The sequence below is a fragment of the Antechinus flavipes genome, chromosome 4 (assembly GCF_016432865.1).
Source record: "Antechinus flavipes isolate AdamAnt ecotype Samford, QLD, Australia chromosome 4, AdamAnt_v2, whole genome shotgun sequence".
NCBI lineage: Eukaryota > Metazoa > Chordata > Mammalia > Dasyuromorphia > Dasyuridae > Antechinus > Antechinus flavipes.
In genome coordinates, this window is record NC_067401.1 from 173949967 (window position 1) to 173966683 (window position 16717).

General features: G+C 35.6%; 1 protein-coding gene across 1 annotated transcript in view; it reads left to right on the forward strand.

The window, feature by feature from the left end:
- The window catches only part of GLP2R (glucagon like peptide 2 receptor), an 88896-nt gene that overhangs the window by 32972 nt on the left and 39207 nt on the right, over positions 1-16717 (forward strand). Inside the window, exons 6-9 of the mRNA XM_051995546.1 lie at positions 233-386; positions 2343-2502; positions 3218-3278; positions 10031-10100. Coding sequence (XP_051851506.1) covers positions 233-386; positions 2343-2502; positions 3218-3278; positions 10031-10100 — 445 coding nt within the window. The remainder of the gene's footprint in view (positions 1-232; positions 387-2342; positions 2503-3217; positions 3279-10030; positions 10101-16717) is intronic.

Genomic DNA, 16717 nt, shown 5'->3' on the forward strand with positions numbered 1-16717 from the left:
TATCTATCAATCACATTTACACATTATATCTCTAATAGAATATAAGTTCTATGAGGTCAGGGACCCTTTCTTTCTATTTCCAGCATGTAAAACAGTATACTACACAGAGTAGATATTTAATATATACTTTTTGATTGAATGCTTAGGAGGTTCAATATTATATAAGAGAATATCTCTTGGAAGGAACTGAGTCATTATTAAGGGCCATTCATGTTTTTGTTTCCTCCATTAGAAGAATTCACTGTACTCGTAACTATATCCACATGAATTTGTTTGGTTCCTTCATGCTGCGGGCTCTGTCTATATTGATGAAGGATATCATTATTCAAGATTCCTACTCAAAAAGACCAGATGATGAAAATGGATGGATGTCCTATATGTCAGAGGTAACTTATACCATTACCATCTTTAAAAAACTTTATTAAGTATCTATTTTATGTAAGTCACTCAAGGTAAGTCCTATGAAGGATACAAAATATCAAGGAGATATGTATATGAAAAGATTCATAATGAGGTACTAAATATATAATATGGATGATACTTCAGTGGAGGCAACAATCATAGAAAATCATAGCTGGTAAGGAACAGAGATTTAATCCTATGATTTTATAGATATGGAAATCAAGACTTTTCAAGTTAATGTGATTTGTCCCAAGATATACATTCAGGATTAGTGTTTAAACTGCAGGTCTTTAGGCTTCAAGTTCTGTTCCTCCTCAGGACACTCTCCTCTTCCCCCTTCCCCCAATTATAGCATAACTATTGGTCTATAAAAAGTTGTACTTATCAAGGAAGATGCTATAGAGGATATGGATTTTGAGTAGTGAAACAAATGTAGACATAATAGGATGTAGGAGGAGAGAAAAGGTTTTCTAGAACAGATGAAAGAGTGTCAATAAGATCTTAGATCAAAGAATGTTTGTGATAATTATAAGTTATAATTTGGCAAGGGTAATATGGGTTAAAATTAAATATGTAGGTTAGGGTCACATTATAAAGTGCTTGGTATGCCAGCAATTTCAAACAACAAAAGTCAATGATTATTTATGAAATATTGTTCTTCTCATTCAAAGAATATATTTTTCTTCCCCTCCTTCCATTGCTCATGACCTTTTATGATTTGAGAGAAGTTATTAATGACCAAATATTAGAATTAAAGGTTTTTTTCCCCTTCTATCTTCTCATTCAGGCACCAACCCCTATAAATGACTGTAGGTCATTTTATACAGTCTCTGAAGGATAAGGCTGATACCTGAGATTGGCCTAATCTTTGGAGCACATTTTCCAAGATCTTGAATGGGACCCCACCCAACTAGGAAGTCTTACTTTATGGTGTGAATTGATTCTAATCTAAGTTAATTCCACATTTGCATTCTTCCATTGAAATAACTCAGTTCATGAAAGAGAAAATCAACCAGAATGGTTTGGATAGAGATGGATTCTTTTGTTCTGATTGCTGGGCTGCTGAGTCTCATGACTGAACCATGTTTTCAGCAGGAACTGAAAACTTTTAGCCCACTGCTCATTAATATGTCTACCTCTTCATTAATTGTTCACCAATCAGAGTTGATTTTTACCTGTAAGGGGCACCTCCTTTCCCAAAGGTATTTAAGCTTTCAGTGATATCTGTGGTTGAGTCTTTGGTTGTCAGGAGAGAGCAATAATTTTACTTTATTGATTATTAGCTAGCCTAGTTAATAAATTGATTACGATTATCCAGAAACTCTGTCTCTTGGGATTTTTTATTCATCACTGCTTCTTTTGGATAAAAGCAGTAAGGTGGATAAATAATACACATATACATATATATATATTATATATATGTATGTATGTGTGTATACAAATATATGTATGCATTTATAATTTAGGATTGATCTGGAGAGGTAGATAGTTTGGAGTTAGAGAGAAATAAGCTAAAATGATCAAAGAATTCAGAGTTAAAAGAAACTAAAATAGTTTTTCAGAGAGGTTAGTTGTCTTACCAAAGGTCATACCAGTAGTAGATAACAGAGGTGGAGTGGAGTTGAAATTTGGGTTATATATCATCTGCATCCAGAGAAGGAACTATGAGATTGAATGCAGATTAACACATACTATTTTCACCTTTTTTCCCCCTCATGGTTATTCCCTTTTGTTCTCATTTTTCTCTCCCCACATTTCATATGAAAATATGTAAAAAATGAATGAACATGTAAACAAAAAAAGTTTTTAACATGTAAATAGGGAAAATAAAAATAATTTTTGAGAAGTCCAGTTGTTTATCTTAATCCTGATGGGCACATTGCCAGAGCTTTTTCTGACACTGAGATAAAAACTAACATCTCTCTCCCTTCCTTGTATAGTCTTTATCTACTTGTCGGACTGCACAAGTTCTTGTGCACTACTTTGTTGGAGCCAATTATTCATGGCTTTTAGTTGAAGGTATATATCTGCACACACTATTGGGACCTTTGGTGCTATCACAGAAACGTCTCTTACCCAGATATATTTTGCTAGGCTGGGGTAAGTAAACCATGTGTCCAGATTTCTGCCACTGAAATTTAGGAGAATGAGATTTTAAAATGGTCTACTGATTTAGGATATATATAGAGAAAATACCACAGACAAGAATGAAGTTGGTTAAAAAAAATTCTGAACACCCAATGTTCATTAGATGATCATTAAGGACAAGTTCAAATACTAACTTTTCCCCCAGAAAGACTTCAGGACTTTGGGTAAAATGACTCTAGTATTGCCCTACACAAAGAGATGTAGGCTGTTAGGCAAGTTCAATGTCTCCTTTACATTTTCCCCTTATTTTGAAGGGATAACTGGGTATCTATCTCCTTCTTTGATTGACCACTGAGTTGTAATATATCTGTCATATAATTAAGAATTAATTCTGGGTAACCCCACAAAGAGTCATAGAATATTAGGTCTAGGAAGTGGTCATAGAAATCAGCCAGTCTAACTTCACAGTTTTACCTACATCATCCTTGATAGAGTTTTCCAGTTTCTACTGAAAGATATCCAGAGCTATGTCTCAGGATATTATTATCATTAGCTTAGGAGTCATCCAATTCCATTGGGAGATAACTCTTAATTGTACAAAGGGTGGGTGGAGGGGAAAAGTCTTGTGGGCCTTAGGCATTTCTCATATTTTGAGCTGGCTAGCTAAAATGGCAAACAATTGATTTGGTCTTAATTCTTTTAAAATCCTCTTGTGTTTTCTCCTCAGCATTTCCTGTTTTGTATGTTGTCCCTTGGTGTATTACTCGAGCACAACTGGAGAACACAGGGTATGTATATAGCTAATGAGTACATTATACTATTCCAGTGGTTCTCAAAGTGTGGTGCAGTGAATCCTGGAGGGTCTCTGAAATCTTTTCAGAGGGTCTACAAATTTAAAATTAATTTTTTTTCTATTTATGATAAATATCTATTATGTAACCCATATAAACAAAAAACTCTTTGTACATATTCTCAATAGTTGTTAATACCGTAAAGATATTGAGAAAAAGAGTTTGAGAACCACTGTACTATTCTATGCTGGAATAGGATAAGATTATCACACTTTATGTAACAAAAACTGCCTGGCTACTTGCCCTTCATCTATCTATGCTAGACAGTGAAGTCTGCTATGCCCAAACCTGGGCTTAAGGCCTACCTATACTCACACATCCTATTACCTATCTTTTAAAAAATATATTTAATATTTTATTTTTCCCCTAAAAACTTGAATTCAAAATTCTTTCCCTCTATTCTTCTCCCCTCATCCAGGAGACAAGTAAACCATTTCCATATTAGTCATATTGTGGAAGAAAACAAGATCAAACCTACTCCCACTCCCCAAACAGCAAAACAAATAAAGTAAACAACAACAACAACAACAACAAAAGATTAAAATCTACATTAAGATTACATCATTTCTCTCTGATGGGTAGCATTTTTCATCATAAACTTTGGAATTGTCTTGAATCATTGTGTTGTTGAGACTGTCATTCACAGTTGATTATTATACAATATTGCTATTACTGTGTACAAAGTTCTCCTGGTTGTTCTCCAGAATTGTTGAATTAGTTCACAGTACCACCAAGAATACATTAGTGTCTCAATTTCTCCTTATCCCCTCCAATAGCTGTCCTTTTTGTGATAATTTTCCTTTTTTGTGATAATAGCCAATCTGAAAGGTATGGAGTGGTATCTCAGATTTGTTTTAATTTGTATTTCTCTAATCAAAAGAAATTTAGAGCATTTTTTAAATTTGACAAGTAAGTTTGATAGCTTTGTACTTTTCACCATGACTTCTTTTGAATTGACTAGAATTATTATATTGATCAAAGAAGCTCAATCTTTCACAATTGATCATTGTTACAATAACACTGTTACTACATACAATGTTTTAGTTTTGATCACTTCATTCTTCATCATTTTTGAGTCAATTTTGATGAGAATTAAGCTTTATGTGTTCCCATCTACTTTCTCCATTTTCCTCTCCACTATAAAAGTTCTTGCACACCTTTTAAGTGAGATAATTTAACCCATTCTAACTTTCCTTTCTCCTCTTAATGCATTTTCTTTCTTTCCCCTTAATTTTATTTTTTAAAGATATTATACCATCATAATCAACTTACACCCATGCCTTCTGTCTATGTATATCCCCTCTAACTGTCCTAATAATGAGAAAGTCTTTAGGAATTAAAAGTATCATCTTCCTATGTAGAAAGTTTAATCTTTTAAAATCTCTTATGATTTCCCTTTCCAGTTTACCTTTTTATGTTTCTCTTGAATCTTGTATTTAAAATTTAAATTTAAAATAAAAAATTCATCACTGGCTTTTTCATCAGGAATACTTGAAAGTCTTCTATTTCAGTGAATTTTTACCCTCAGTTTTGCTGGGGAAGTGATCTTTGATTATAATCCTAGCTCCTTTGCCCTCTGTAATATCATATTCCTAGGCCTCTGGTCCTGTAATATATAATCTTGTGTTATGTTGACTATGGCTTCATTATGTTTGAGTTGTTTCTTTCTGGCTGTCTATAATATTTTTGCTTTGACTTGAGAACTCTAGAATTTGGCTATTCTGTTCCTGGGAGTTTTCTTTTGGGGATCTCTTTCAGGAAGTGCTTGGTGAATTCTTTTAACTTCTATTTTATCCTCTAGTTCTAGAGTATCAGGGAAGTTTTCCTTGATAATTTCTTTTCTTTTTTTTTTTTCTGATTCATTTTTTGTTTTTATTTTTTTTATATAGCTTTTAATTTATAAGATATATGCATGGATAATTTTTCAGCATTGATAGCTGCAAAACCTTTTGTTCCAACTTTTCCCCTCCTTCCCCGCATCCCTTCCCCCAGATGGCAGGTTGGCCAATACATGTTAAATATGTTAAAGTATAAGTCAAATACAATATAGGTATACATGTCTATACAGTTATTTTGCTGTACAAAAAGAATTGGACTTTGGAATAGTGTACAATTATCCTGTACAGGCAGACAAAAATAAAGGGATTGGGAATTCTATGTAGTGGTTCATAGTCATTTCCCAGAGTTCTTTCACTGGGTGAAGCTGGTTCAATTCATTATTGTTCTATTGGAACTGATTTGGTTCATCTCATTGTTGAAGAGGGCAACATCCACCAGAATTGATCATCATATAGTATTGTTGTTAAATTATGTAATGATCCTTGATAATTTCTTAAAAGATGATGTCTAGAATATATTTTTTCATCTTAGTTTTCAGACAATCCAATATTCAGTTATCTCCTCTCAATCTATTTTCCAGCTCAGTAGTTTTTCACATTTTCACATTTGTGAAATAAGAAATTTCACAGAGTTAAAAGCCAAGAAAAAAGATGGCAAAATGAACAAATAAAAAAGAACTAAATTATAAAATTCCCTGTTCAGATGATAGGGAAGATCAGAACACAAACAAATGGAGAATAAAAAACAAAACTGAGGGCCATTCTTATGGAAGTTATAGTTTAAAATCTCCATCCTGGAAAAGAATTAATCTGACACTATTTCTCCTTCTATAAAATTAGGTATTTCTGTGACACCTTCTAGCTCTGATATTCTGTGTTTTTTTCTGTGGTATATGCTCACACTTCTCATAGTGTGGTCCAGGGATCTCTAGAAGTCCCTGAGATATTTTAGGAAGATTTGCAATGTCAAAACTATTTTTTAATATTACTAAGACATTTTAATTTCTAACATGTTAGAATATGTTAATAAGATATTTCTTTTGGGGATCTCTTTCAGGAAGTGCTTGGTGAATTCTTTTAACTTCTATTTTATCCTCTAGTTCTAGAGTATCAGGGAAGTTTTCCTTGATAATTTCTTTTCTTTTCTTTTTTTTCTGATTCATTTTTTGTTTTTATTTTTTTTATATAGCTTTTAATTTATAAGATATATGCATGGGTAATCTCATTGTTGAAGAGGGCAACGTCCTCTTATATTTATATATAAGATATTTCACATTTTCTTCTATTTTTCATTCTTTTTATTTCTTTTTGCCTCTTCATTTCTCATAGAACCAATGATTAATTTCTATTTCCTCTATTCTAATTTTTTAAAAATTATTTTATTCACTGAGCTTTTGTGCTTCTGTTCCATTTGGCCAATTTATCTTTTTAAGGAATTCTTTTCTTCAATGAATTTCCATATTTCTTTTCCCTTCATTTTGCCATTTTTGCTTTTTTAAGGAGTTCTCTTCAGTGGATTTGTGTGCTTCCTTTGCCAAGATTCTGACTGTTTTTCCATTATTTTCTTGCCTCACTCTCATTTCTTTTCCCATTTTTATTCTATCTCTTTTATTTGATTTTTAAAATTCCTTTTGAGTTTTTGGGCCTGAGACCAATTCAGATTTTTCTTTGAGCAGCAGTTTTGACTTATTGCTGTCTTTTGAGTTTGTGTTCTGATCTTCCCTATCATCTGAACAGGGAATTTTATAATTTAGTTCTTTTTTATTTGTTCATTTTGCCACCTTTTTTCTTGGCTTTTAACTCTGTGTTAAAGTTGGGCTCTACTCCCAGGGTTGAAGCTTCAGATCTTTGTTCAGTTAATTCTGGCCATCTGTATGTTTTTATTTCTTCCAAGGTGGTATGAGCTATGGATAACTGTGTTTACTACAGTCCTGGTTTATACTCTGGTCTGTATGTGACTACAAGCACTCTTTTCTGCCAGGAAATTATGATCAAGTTCTTTACTCCCCTACAGCCTTGAGCTAATGGTGTGCTAGTGCTCCTTTTCACCCCAGAACTGCCACTCAGATGTATGTATGGACAATGCAACAGATACTACAACCAGTGCTAGCAAAGGGAACCCTTTAATCTTCTTCTGACCCCCTTACCATCTGTAGATTGAGAACTTCAGAAGCTGTTGCTGCCAGTTGATTTAGTCACTCTCAACTAGTTGTACCAGATGGGTGGGAGCATTTAAGTACCCTGACAACAGTAAGAAGACTAAGGGAAGACATGAGGTATTTTCTATTTTGATGGAAACTTCCCCTTTTCTTCCAAAAATTGCCACATACCAATGTTTTCTCAATCTTTTTGGTCTCAGGACTAAAGCTTTGGATAGATTGTTAGACCTGGAGTCAGGATGACCCAAGTTCAAATTCAGTTTCAAATGCTTATAAGCGGTGTGATTCTGGGTAAATCACTTAACTTCTGTTTGCCTTGATCTCCTGTAAAATGGGTATAATAAAAGCACTTATTTTCCAGATCTGTTGTGGGCATCAAGTGAAGTAATATTTGTAAAATGTTTAGCCAATGCCTTGGGCACATGTAGGCACTTAATAAATGCTTGTTTCCTTCTTTCCTTTTTCCTATTGATATTTAACATGTTAGAAATTAAAATGTCTTAGTAATATTAAAAAATAGTTTTGACATTGCAAATCTTCCTAAAATATCTCAGGGACTTCTAGAGATCCCTGGACCACACTATGAGAAGTGTGAGCATATACCACAGAAAGAACCACAGAATATCAGAGCTAGAAGGTGTCACAGAAATACCTAATTTTATAGAAGGAGAAATAGTGTCAGATTAATTCTTTTCCAGGATGGAGATTTTAAACTATAACTTCCATAAGAATGGCCCTCAGTTTTGTTTTTTATTCTCCATTTGCAAGGGCACTACTCTTGTCCTATCCCTCATAACCTCACACCCAGACTACTATAAAAACCTCTAAAATGGTTATCCTTCTCCAAGTTCTTCATCTTCTAATCCACCATATTCTCTCCTACAGATTCCTCATTACCTACACTATTACTTCCAAACTTCTCTGACTGACTTTAAAAGTCCTTCAAAAATCTCATCTTCCAGATTTCTTTAGACCTTATCTTCTGTCTCCTTTTTACTGTCACATGAACATGTTAAACTGTTTACTGCCTCAGATTATAATTATTCCTTCACATAGAATGCCTTCTCTTATTTATAACTTCATAGACTTGGAAGAGGACTCAGACATAATTTTTACATTTTTCAGATGAGAAAACTGTTTCCCTAAAAAAGTTTATTTCCCTAATGTCACAAAAAAAATATCAAGGCAAAGTCAAAATCTCTACCAGATATTCAGTATCATGTTTTAGTGAATGAAGTGCTAGAGTTGTGGCTCAGGAATACCTGGGTATTAATTGTAGAGGGCCAAGTGTACTTGAAACAAGTAATCTTACTCAGTGGAATTGAGATAATGATTCTCTAGTTTACATGTACTTAGTATAGTTCTACAAGTTGACATCTATTCTACAAGATTGACACCCATGATGATATACTTATAATAGAGTATATAAGAGCTATGAGATCTGGGAGGGAAGATAGACTCTGAGATAAATAGAGAAGACAGAGGACTGAAGGCTAGAGGACAGATTTGAAGACAAAGACCATCATGGTGGCTGTCCTGTCTCCTTCACTTCTCCACTAAGACCAAGACCCATCTGAAGGTCTCCCAGAAAGCTAGCCCGGCCCCAGACGAAGGAGACAATGAAGACTTTGGACTTTATTCCTGACTATTCTCATGGTAATTATTTTGCTGAAACCAAGACCCATTCTGAGTGCCTCCAGAAATCTAGTCAGAACATTATAATTAATCCCACCTCTAACACTCATTAGCTGAACTATTATAGCCAAGCTCCTTCTCAGACCAAAGTGATACCTGTAGTGATTCTGGAATCTGCCCTGCTATAGCCCTATTCATTTTTTCCTTCCTTTTACCATTTCTCCTTCTCTTTCTCAGAAATCAAGAATCAATTCAATACAATCTTTGCTACTGTGATGAGCAGATTAACTACTTTATGATTTCCCTTAGAACCCCTGTGATTCTTAGTTATAGGCTGAACCCTATAGGCTGAACGAAGACAAATTTGAAAGAGTCCCTCTGTTTCTGAAGAAGCTCCTTCAGAGGAGAGGCTGTTTCAAATTTATCTTTGTATCCCTGGTACCTAGTATAGTGCTTAGCATACAGTAGGCTCTTAATAAATTTTGAATTGAATCAAATCATTCCCTCTTTCTCCTATTGTAAGGTCCTTAGGGGCAATAACTGTGAAATTGAAAATTTTACTTTCCCTGGCATCCGGCACATTGACCTTGTAAATAATAGGCCTTTAACAAATTCTTGCAGAATTGAATTGAAATTATTTACTAAATTGAACATAAGGGAGCATCATGGTACTCATCATTACTCTCCTCATTATCTTAAAAAGACCTCCATGTCCCATCCTTATTCCCACTTCTGTCACTTTGGCTAGGCTATGAGGATTCTTTCCCTGTCTCTAAAGTCAATTTCACCTACACACCTTACAGCTTTTGGACAGCCATCCTTTTCCAATCTTCTCCACATATGGCCAACCTTTGGCCCGTGTCAGTAAAATGGAAGTCTTCTTCAAAACTACACACTGTCTTTCCTTAATATTGAAAAGCATAAATGCTTTGCTTTATATAGTTGGTTGTAGAAAATAGACTCTGTGATGTAGTGTCTAGGAGACAAGGAATTTTTTTTTTCTTTTAATATCTTCCCCACTTCTAAGCTTGCCCTTCTGTGTACTATTTCTTCATAGATGCTGGGGGACAAACAAAAATATGAAGATCTGGTGGATCATCAGAGGACCTATGTTACTTTCAATTACAGTAAGGACCACATTCTCTTCTTCTCTGCCCAGTAATTTTCTTCTTTTAATCATCTGGCTCAGAATGTTCAGTACCTCATTAAGGGCTGAATATGGACAAGAATCTTTTGGAATCTGGTGGATATGATGAAATCATATTAGACATGATTTCTCTTATTCCTTAAGGGAAAATGCCAGAAGAGGCTGAAGTTATGGAAAGAGGATTTAACTTTTTTAAAGTCTGGAGAGGCAATTCTTACCTTCTGATAAATCTTGTGGTCAGAAGAGAAAGTTAGCAAAAAGGTGAGAGTATTAGAAGGTCAAGTATGTAAAGGATAAATTCTACTCATGTGTAGAGGAATTTTCTTTTCATTGTTAATTTGCTTTAAAGCAGGTCTAATTACACAAATTAGAAAGAAAGAATGTCTTTATTTTCACTCACACTTGATTTTTTTCATAATGCTGTGAGTTTTATTTTATGCATTTAAAAACATTATTCTGAGAAAGGGTCCATGGGTTTCACCAGATTTCCAAAGAGCTTATGATATAACAAGATTAAGAAACTGTTCTAAAGGTTTTACGGTATTTAAGTTTTTATTGTTTTACTTAAACTTTTTTTTTTGAGAAACTCATTTTTATGAAAATAAAGTATTATATTCCAAAGGAAGTTCAAGGATCAAGTAATCACTACTGGGGAACCTAGTTTTAGGGAAGCAGAGTTTTGAAGTAGAAACCCTACAGAGTGGTGTTGATGTGATTTCTGTATTCTGAGATACAATTAGAAAGTGTGGTAGCAGCATGGCATGAAAATGATCAGAAAATGATGGTTCAGCATCTAGGGTGGATCAGATAAATTCTCACCAATCAGAAGAAGTCCAGGGTCCAATAAAGTGGATCAGAGGGTATTAACAATGAGGTTTAGATTTGGGGTACCCAAATGAAATTAGGGTTTCTGGTAGTCAGGGAGTTAAAGGTCTAGGGGCAGGTTTGGGGTTCAGGATAGGTTTGGCTCCCCTGCATCCCTTGGGATTTGGCACAAGGAGGGAGTTTTGGAGAACTCCCTTCTAGAGGTACAAGAAGTTCCTTGTAAAGGAATTTCAGACCTGAAAACCTAGATTGATAAAAGAGGTTTATTATGGGGATTGGAAGTAAGGTTAAAGTCTGGTTAAGGAAATAGGTGAGAGTAAAGAGAAGATAGCACTGGAAACAGTATTCCAGTGGGCAGAAAGATCCTGTCTGTAAAGGACACTGCCAAGGTCCATCTGCAAAAGCCTTAGTTGATGGAAGCTCATTATATTGTTTGTCTTGGTGGGGGTTGGGAAGCTTAAGCAGAGCATTAAAATAGGGGCTGGGACAGCCCAAGTTGGCTCAGATCCAATGGGGGATAGGACAATCCTGGATCTCTTATTGGAATTCAAAGGGGTGCTTTTGACCAGGATTTGTGAATCAAAGGTTCTAGCTTCCTGAATTGATAATGCATCAGCCTGGAGGAGCTGGAAGTAATCTGAAAAGAATCACAAATCAATAGGAAATACAGTTTCTTAAAGGAACCACAATCCACATTAAGAATCACTTAGTTTTTATCATAAATAGCAACTGAGCTGGTTGGTACTTTAAATGTGAGTTCTTTATCCAAAAACCACATTGACTTCCTTCTGGAGCAATGAAATAGCACCAGTAATGAAATTTACATAACAAGTAAAATCAGAGCTATGCAACAAGCAAGTAAATGGAACAATGAATTTTGGAATCTGAATGGCTGATAGTGCATGCTTATAATCCTTGAAAGAGTCTACTGAAAGAATTAAGGCTAATGAAAGATTCTACTGAAAAAATTGAGGCTAGTAGATTGCTTGACTCAACCTCAAAAAACAAACAAACAACAAACAAGATTGACTCAGGGTGAATATAATAGTAATTGTTTCTATTTTGGCCAGAAACCCCAAGGGTCTTCTCCTCTCAGATGGATTTTTTTTTTTTTTTTTGGCGGAGGGAGGGTGGGGGTGGGGGGCGGCTAGGTAAAAGCATTCGTTGCCTCAATTCTTATCTAGAATGAATCACAAATTGGACATTGCCTCAGTTAAACTAAGACCTGTTAAAGATCTTAGCTCTAAAAGGCCAATTCTCCCACTGCATGGAAGATCATCCTAATCTATATGTTGCTACTGAAACCGGATTGACTACAGAGGAGAACATGAGACTGGTAACTTTGTACAGCTTACCCTCACTTAAATCCAATTCATTTGCATGTCATGGCATTATTTCTTTGATGTTTTGGTCTTCTTTGAGAATGAAGGACAAAAAAGAACAAGAAACTCTTTATCAATGCAGATGTATATCTATACTAGCCCAGCAACTTAAAAATATTGCCAAGAGCCTTCCCTTGGGCAAGGGAAGGGAAGGGAAGGGAAAAAAAAAAACAGCTTTCAATGGTTTAAATCTGAGTATTCTGGTATTGAGAAACTCATTTTTCATTTATAAGCTAAAAATTGACTAAATCAACAATACTTATTTAATCATCCTATGGTTTTCAAACATTTATGATTTTTCATTTTGTGATATTTTTCCTTTTATGTTTTATAAGAGTTACATGCATATTAATTCAGGAACTACAATGGTTTCAGAATCATCCTCCTCAACTTGTATCCTTGAAAATGTTTTTTTTAATACTCATATTTCATCAGTTTTCAACAAATAAAAGCTTTTCCCTTGCCCCTTTAAACTACCACACTTTTCACATACAAAAAAGGCCTTGCCCTATTGTTGTGCCAAGATATAGAGAGAAGTTGAAAAATATCAATTTGCAATTGGAGAATTTATTTAAAGTCAACTTTGTCCACATTGGATCAGTATCAAAATTACACGGCCCCAAACAAAAGGATATAGGGCTTTTATTAGCAAACAGGTTAGCTTGCTTCCTTATCTGATATATTTGCAAGTGTTTGTTAAGGGAATACATAAAAGGCTAGGGCAGGGAGATAGAAGTCTTGCTTGAGATTTCTGCTACTAATGTTATGAAGGAGAGAAGAGATGGGTTTGGAGAGTCCTAACTGAAAACTATTGTAATGCCAGAGAACTGAGGCAAGATAGAGATTAGAGAGTATTTAATAATTTATTAAATGAGAGAGATTTACTTGAACCAAATGAATCTATGGTTTGGTCCCAGAGCTGAATTGAGACTATCATCTTCAAGAATCCAGCAAACAATGTGAGTTCTCAATGACCTATATACATGTGGCTCAGAGTCAGGGGGTAGACTGAGACAGGGGTGGAGTCAGGATGCTGAGAGTGGGAACAGGGTTTTGACAGGGTGATATGAGCCTCCAAAGATGGGATGACCTAATGAGTGTAGGAACCCTGGAGATGGGGAGAGGCATCTTGATAAGATGGTATCTGATAGCTTGGGATGAGGAGAGGCATTCTGATATTCTAAAACATAAGATCTTTTATCCTTAACAAACATTCTGATAACGAAGGAGGGGAGGTTTTGCAGGACTGAGTTTTGAGCTGATAATTATAAACTGAAGCAGAACAATTAGAGAAACTGAGTCAGGACTGGATCAGGATAATTAGGGAAACTGAGTCAGAACAATAAAAGAGAACTGTGGCATAACACTATGATATTTATTTAAAACTTAATTAGGAAATAGAAAAAAAATACAGAAAGAGAAAAAAAAAAACACATTCTCATGCACAGCAGAACATAAGGGAGTATTCAAAATATGTAACAATCTATTTCCATTTTAAGAAAGCATATATAATAATAGACATTGTATTCACACACATAATAATAGAAGACATTATATTCACCACTGTCCTTCTTTTCTTTGCTTTCTTGAAGGTTTTCTTTTATTCTCTACTGTGCATGAGTTTGTTTGTTTAAAAAAAAAAAAGGATAAAATAGGATTTTAGCAACTTTCATTAAACTAAAATTATTTCCCCCCTTTTTGAGGCACACTATTCACCTATGAAAGAGGCTACACGTTATGTCCTTTCATAGCTGATGTAGTTATTTTTCTTTATACAAAACTGCTTTTCTTTCATCTCCAAACTGCTCCATATGAAAGAGCCAAACCACAAAGAGTAGAATTTTATCTGCAGAGATGAAGATTTTTAAAAATGTATTAGATGATGACCAAACATATTAAGGTTAGGAGACCCATCAGATGAAAGGTCAAAATCAGAAAGGCTAGGATAACCTTGTTTGCACATATTTTACCTTGGTGGTAGCAAGTCTCATAGTTTATATCTTTAGGTAGCAAATCTAAAGAGGTTTCTGCCAGGCCCAGGCTAAAAGTATATATATTTTTTGTTTTGTTTTTTCCTGAAAAAAGCACAGGTCCAATATGAATCCCTACTGTTTATTGTCTCTTAGTTTGTCCTCATAAGAAGTTCAAAACAATGTAAGTGCTTATATACACATATATACTTACATTGTTGTTTTTCAGTCATTTTAGTCATGTCCTATTTTTTATGACCTACTCTTGGTGAAAGTACTAAAGTACCATTGTTGCTATTTCCTGGAAACCTATAAGGTGACTGTGGTGTTCTCTTCTTTAAAATATAATAGTTTTCTCTGGGAGCAGATTTCTTGGGGAGGTTTTCTGGAGGTAGCCTTCATTTCAGTTAAAAGTAATAATTACTCCAAATGCAGCCAGGTGTTTAAAAGTTCAGATCTTTTATTGCTTCCTCCAAAATAGCCCAGTTAGTTTTTCTTAGAGGTCTATGAACGAGATAAGGTGAGATCTTTCAAGACAGTTGTGAAAATCGAGTAAGGCTTCATCTATTTCAAAGTCTGAGTAGGCCTGAAGGACTTTAAGCATTAAGTCAAGAGCATACTTAAAGTGTCTCCTCCCTGCTATTCTCCTAAGGGCATACTTAAAGTCTCCTCTCTGCCATCCTCCTTAGGACATACTTAAAGTCTCCTCCCTGTTATACTCCTAAGGGCATACTTAAGCCCCCTTCTAGTTATCCTCCCTATTTCGATCAAATATGGGCAACTGTGTACTTATTAGTCAAGTTCAATTTCTTGGGTAGTTTGCATGTTTAGAATGTAAAATCCTCAGCCAATAAGGATGAGGGTCAGTGGTGGGAGGGGGAATTTGCATTAGGGATTAAAAGCCTTGATCCTGCCCCCTACGGTGCTTCCTCCTTGTCTGCTCCATGGGTGGGACTCCCAAAAACGTATAATAAACGTTGCTTTGCTTCTAGAGATCTATCCAGTCTTTTTTTATTAATGGTTTCTGACCCACACAGTTTTGGGGGCTCGTTCTGGGATTACACTACTTGTGGTGAGTAGGTGAACCCTTGAGATGCTGGAGGGGTAGTGCCTTGCTCTGATTTAGGCAGCCTGCCAGCGTCCAGGGCTTCTCCTTACTTCCCAAGGTAAAGTGAGCCCGAAGTGGAGAAACTCAGAGCAAAGCAAAGGGAGAAACTCCGCGGTAAAAGGTAGAAATCCGGACCGGTAGGTGGAGAACAGGTATCAGTCAAGCAATTTATTGCGCAACAACCCAGAGGTAAGCCCCCTGTGAGACCCTTGAGTCATAAACTCTGGAGGAGTCTCTGGACAGGAGCCTATGAGGCCTGGAGTCTTAAACGCTGCATCTCTGGACAGGATAGGCTTGGCTAGGCCTTCTAGGGTGACTGGAGTCAATTGGCCACAATTGGCGTGTTTGGGTGTTTTGTAATTTAGATTACATCCAAATTCAATGGGTGTGGCCCAGTCCCAGCCAGCCCTTGTGGAGAGAAATGAGAGAAATGATCAGAAAATACCGGTAGATAGTCCCTTGGGAGATAAATTAAGTAATTGGAACGAACTGCCAAAATATATAGGGAAAAAGCAAGGAAAAAGAAAAAGATGATAAGGTATTGCTGTTTTGTCTGGGGTGAGAGATATTGGTGAAGACACTATTGAAGACTGGGGTGCCAAAGCCTGAATTTGTACCTGAAAGAGAAGGAAAGGATTTAATTCCTTTAGCCCCTCCAAGGTCCGTCGGGGCCAGGAGGAGAACTTAGGTCTATTTTGAATTCTTTCCTCTTACTAGAGGAGAGGGGACTAATTAGAGGTGCAGCTATGAAGGAGTGGGACAGGAGAAACCCTCCAACTGCAGGAGTAGTTTCAGCTGACCAGAAATACCGCTAGCAGATCCCAATTGAGATCACAATCACCCTATACATCGGGGAAGTATGTGGGATCGAAAGAGTGAAGACATGGCTTTTTTCCTTTCCCTCCCACGTATCCTGACCTACAGTAGGGCCATGTGGGACCAAGGGAAAGAAACTGCTATTTGGTGAAATTCATTATTTTAAATATGATGGCGAAAGTGGTTTTATATTATTGGGAATTTAAAGCCGTGTTTGGGATTTTAAGTTAAAATATAGGTTATTAAAACAAAATGCTGGTAGTTTACCTTAAGGGAGGTTGGGGTTGTATCTCTCTACTTAGATGATGTGTGTTTTCTAGAGATATTGGGTAATTTGTAACTGAGTTATGCCTTAAAATTTGTCATCTCTATTGGGCAATTATAAGTTTTATGAAATTTGGTTCAATTATTTGAGAATCTTGAAGTTTAAAAAAATTTTTTTTTCTTTGACTTAAAGACAAAGTACAAGAAAGATTGATTTGCAAAAGCAATCAAT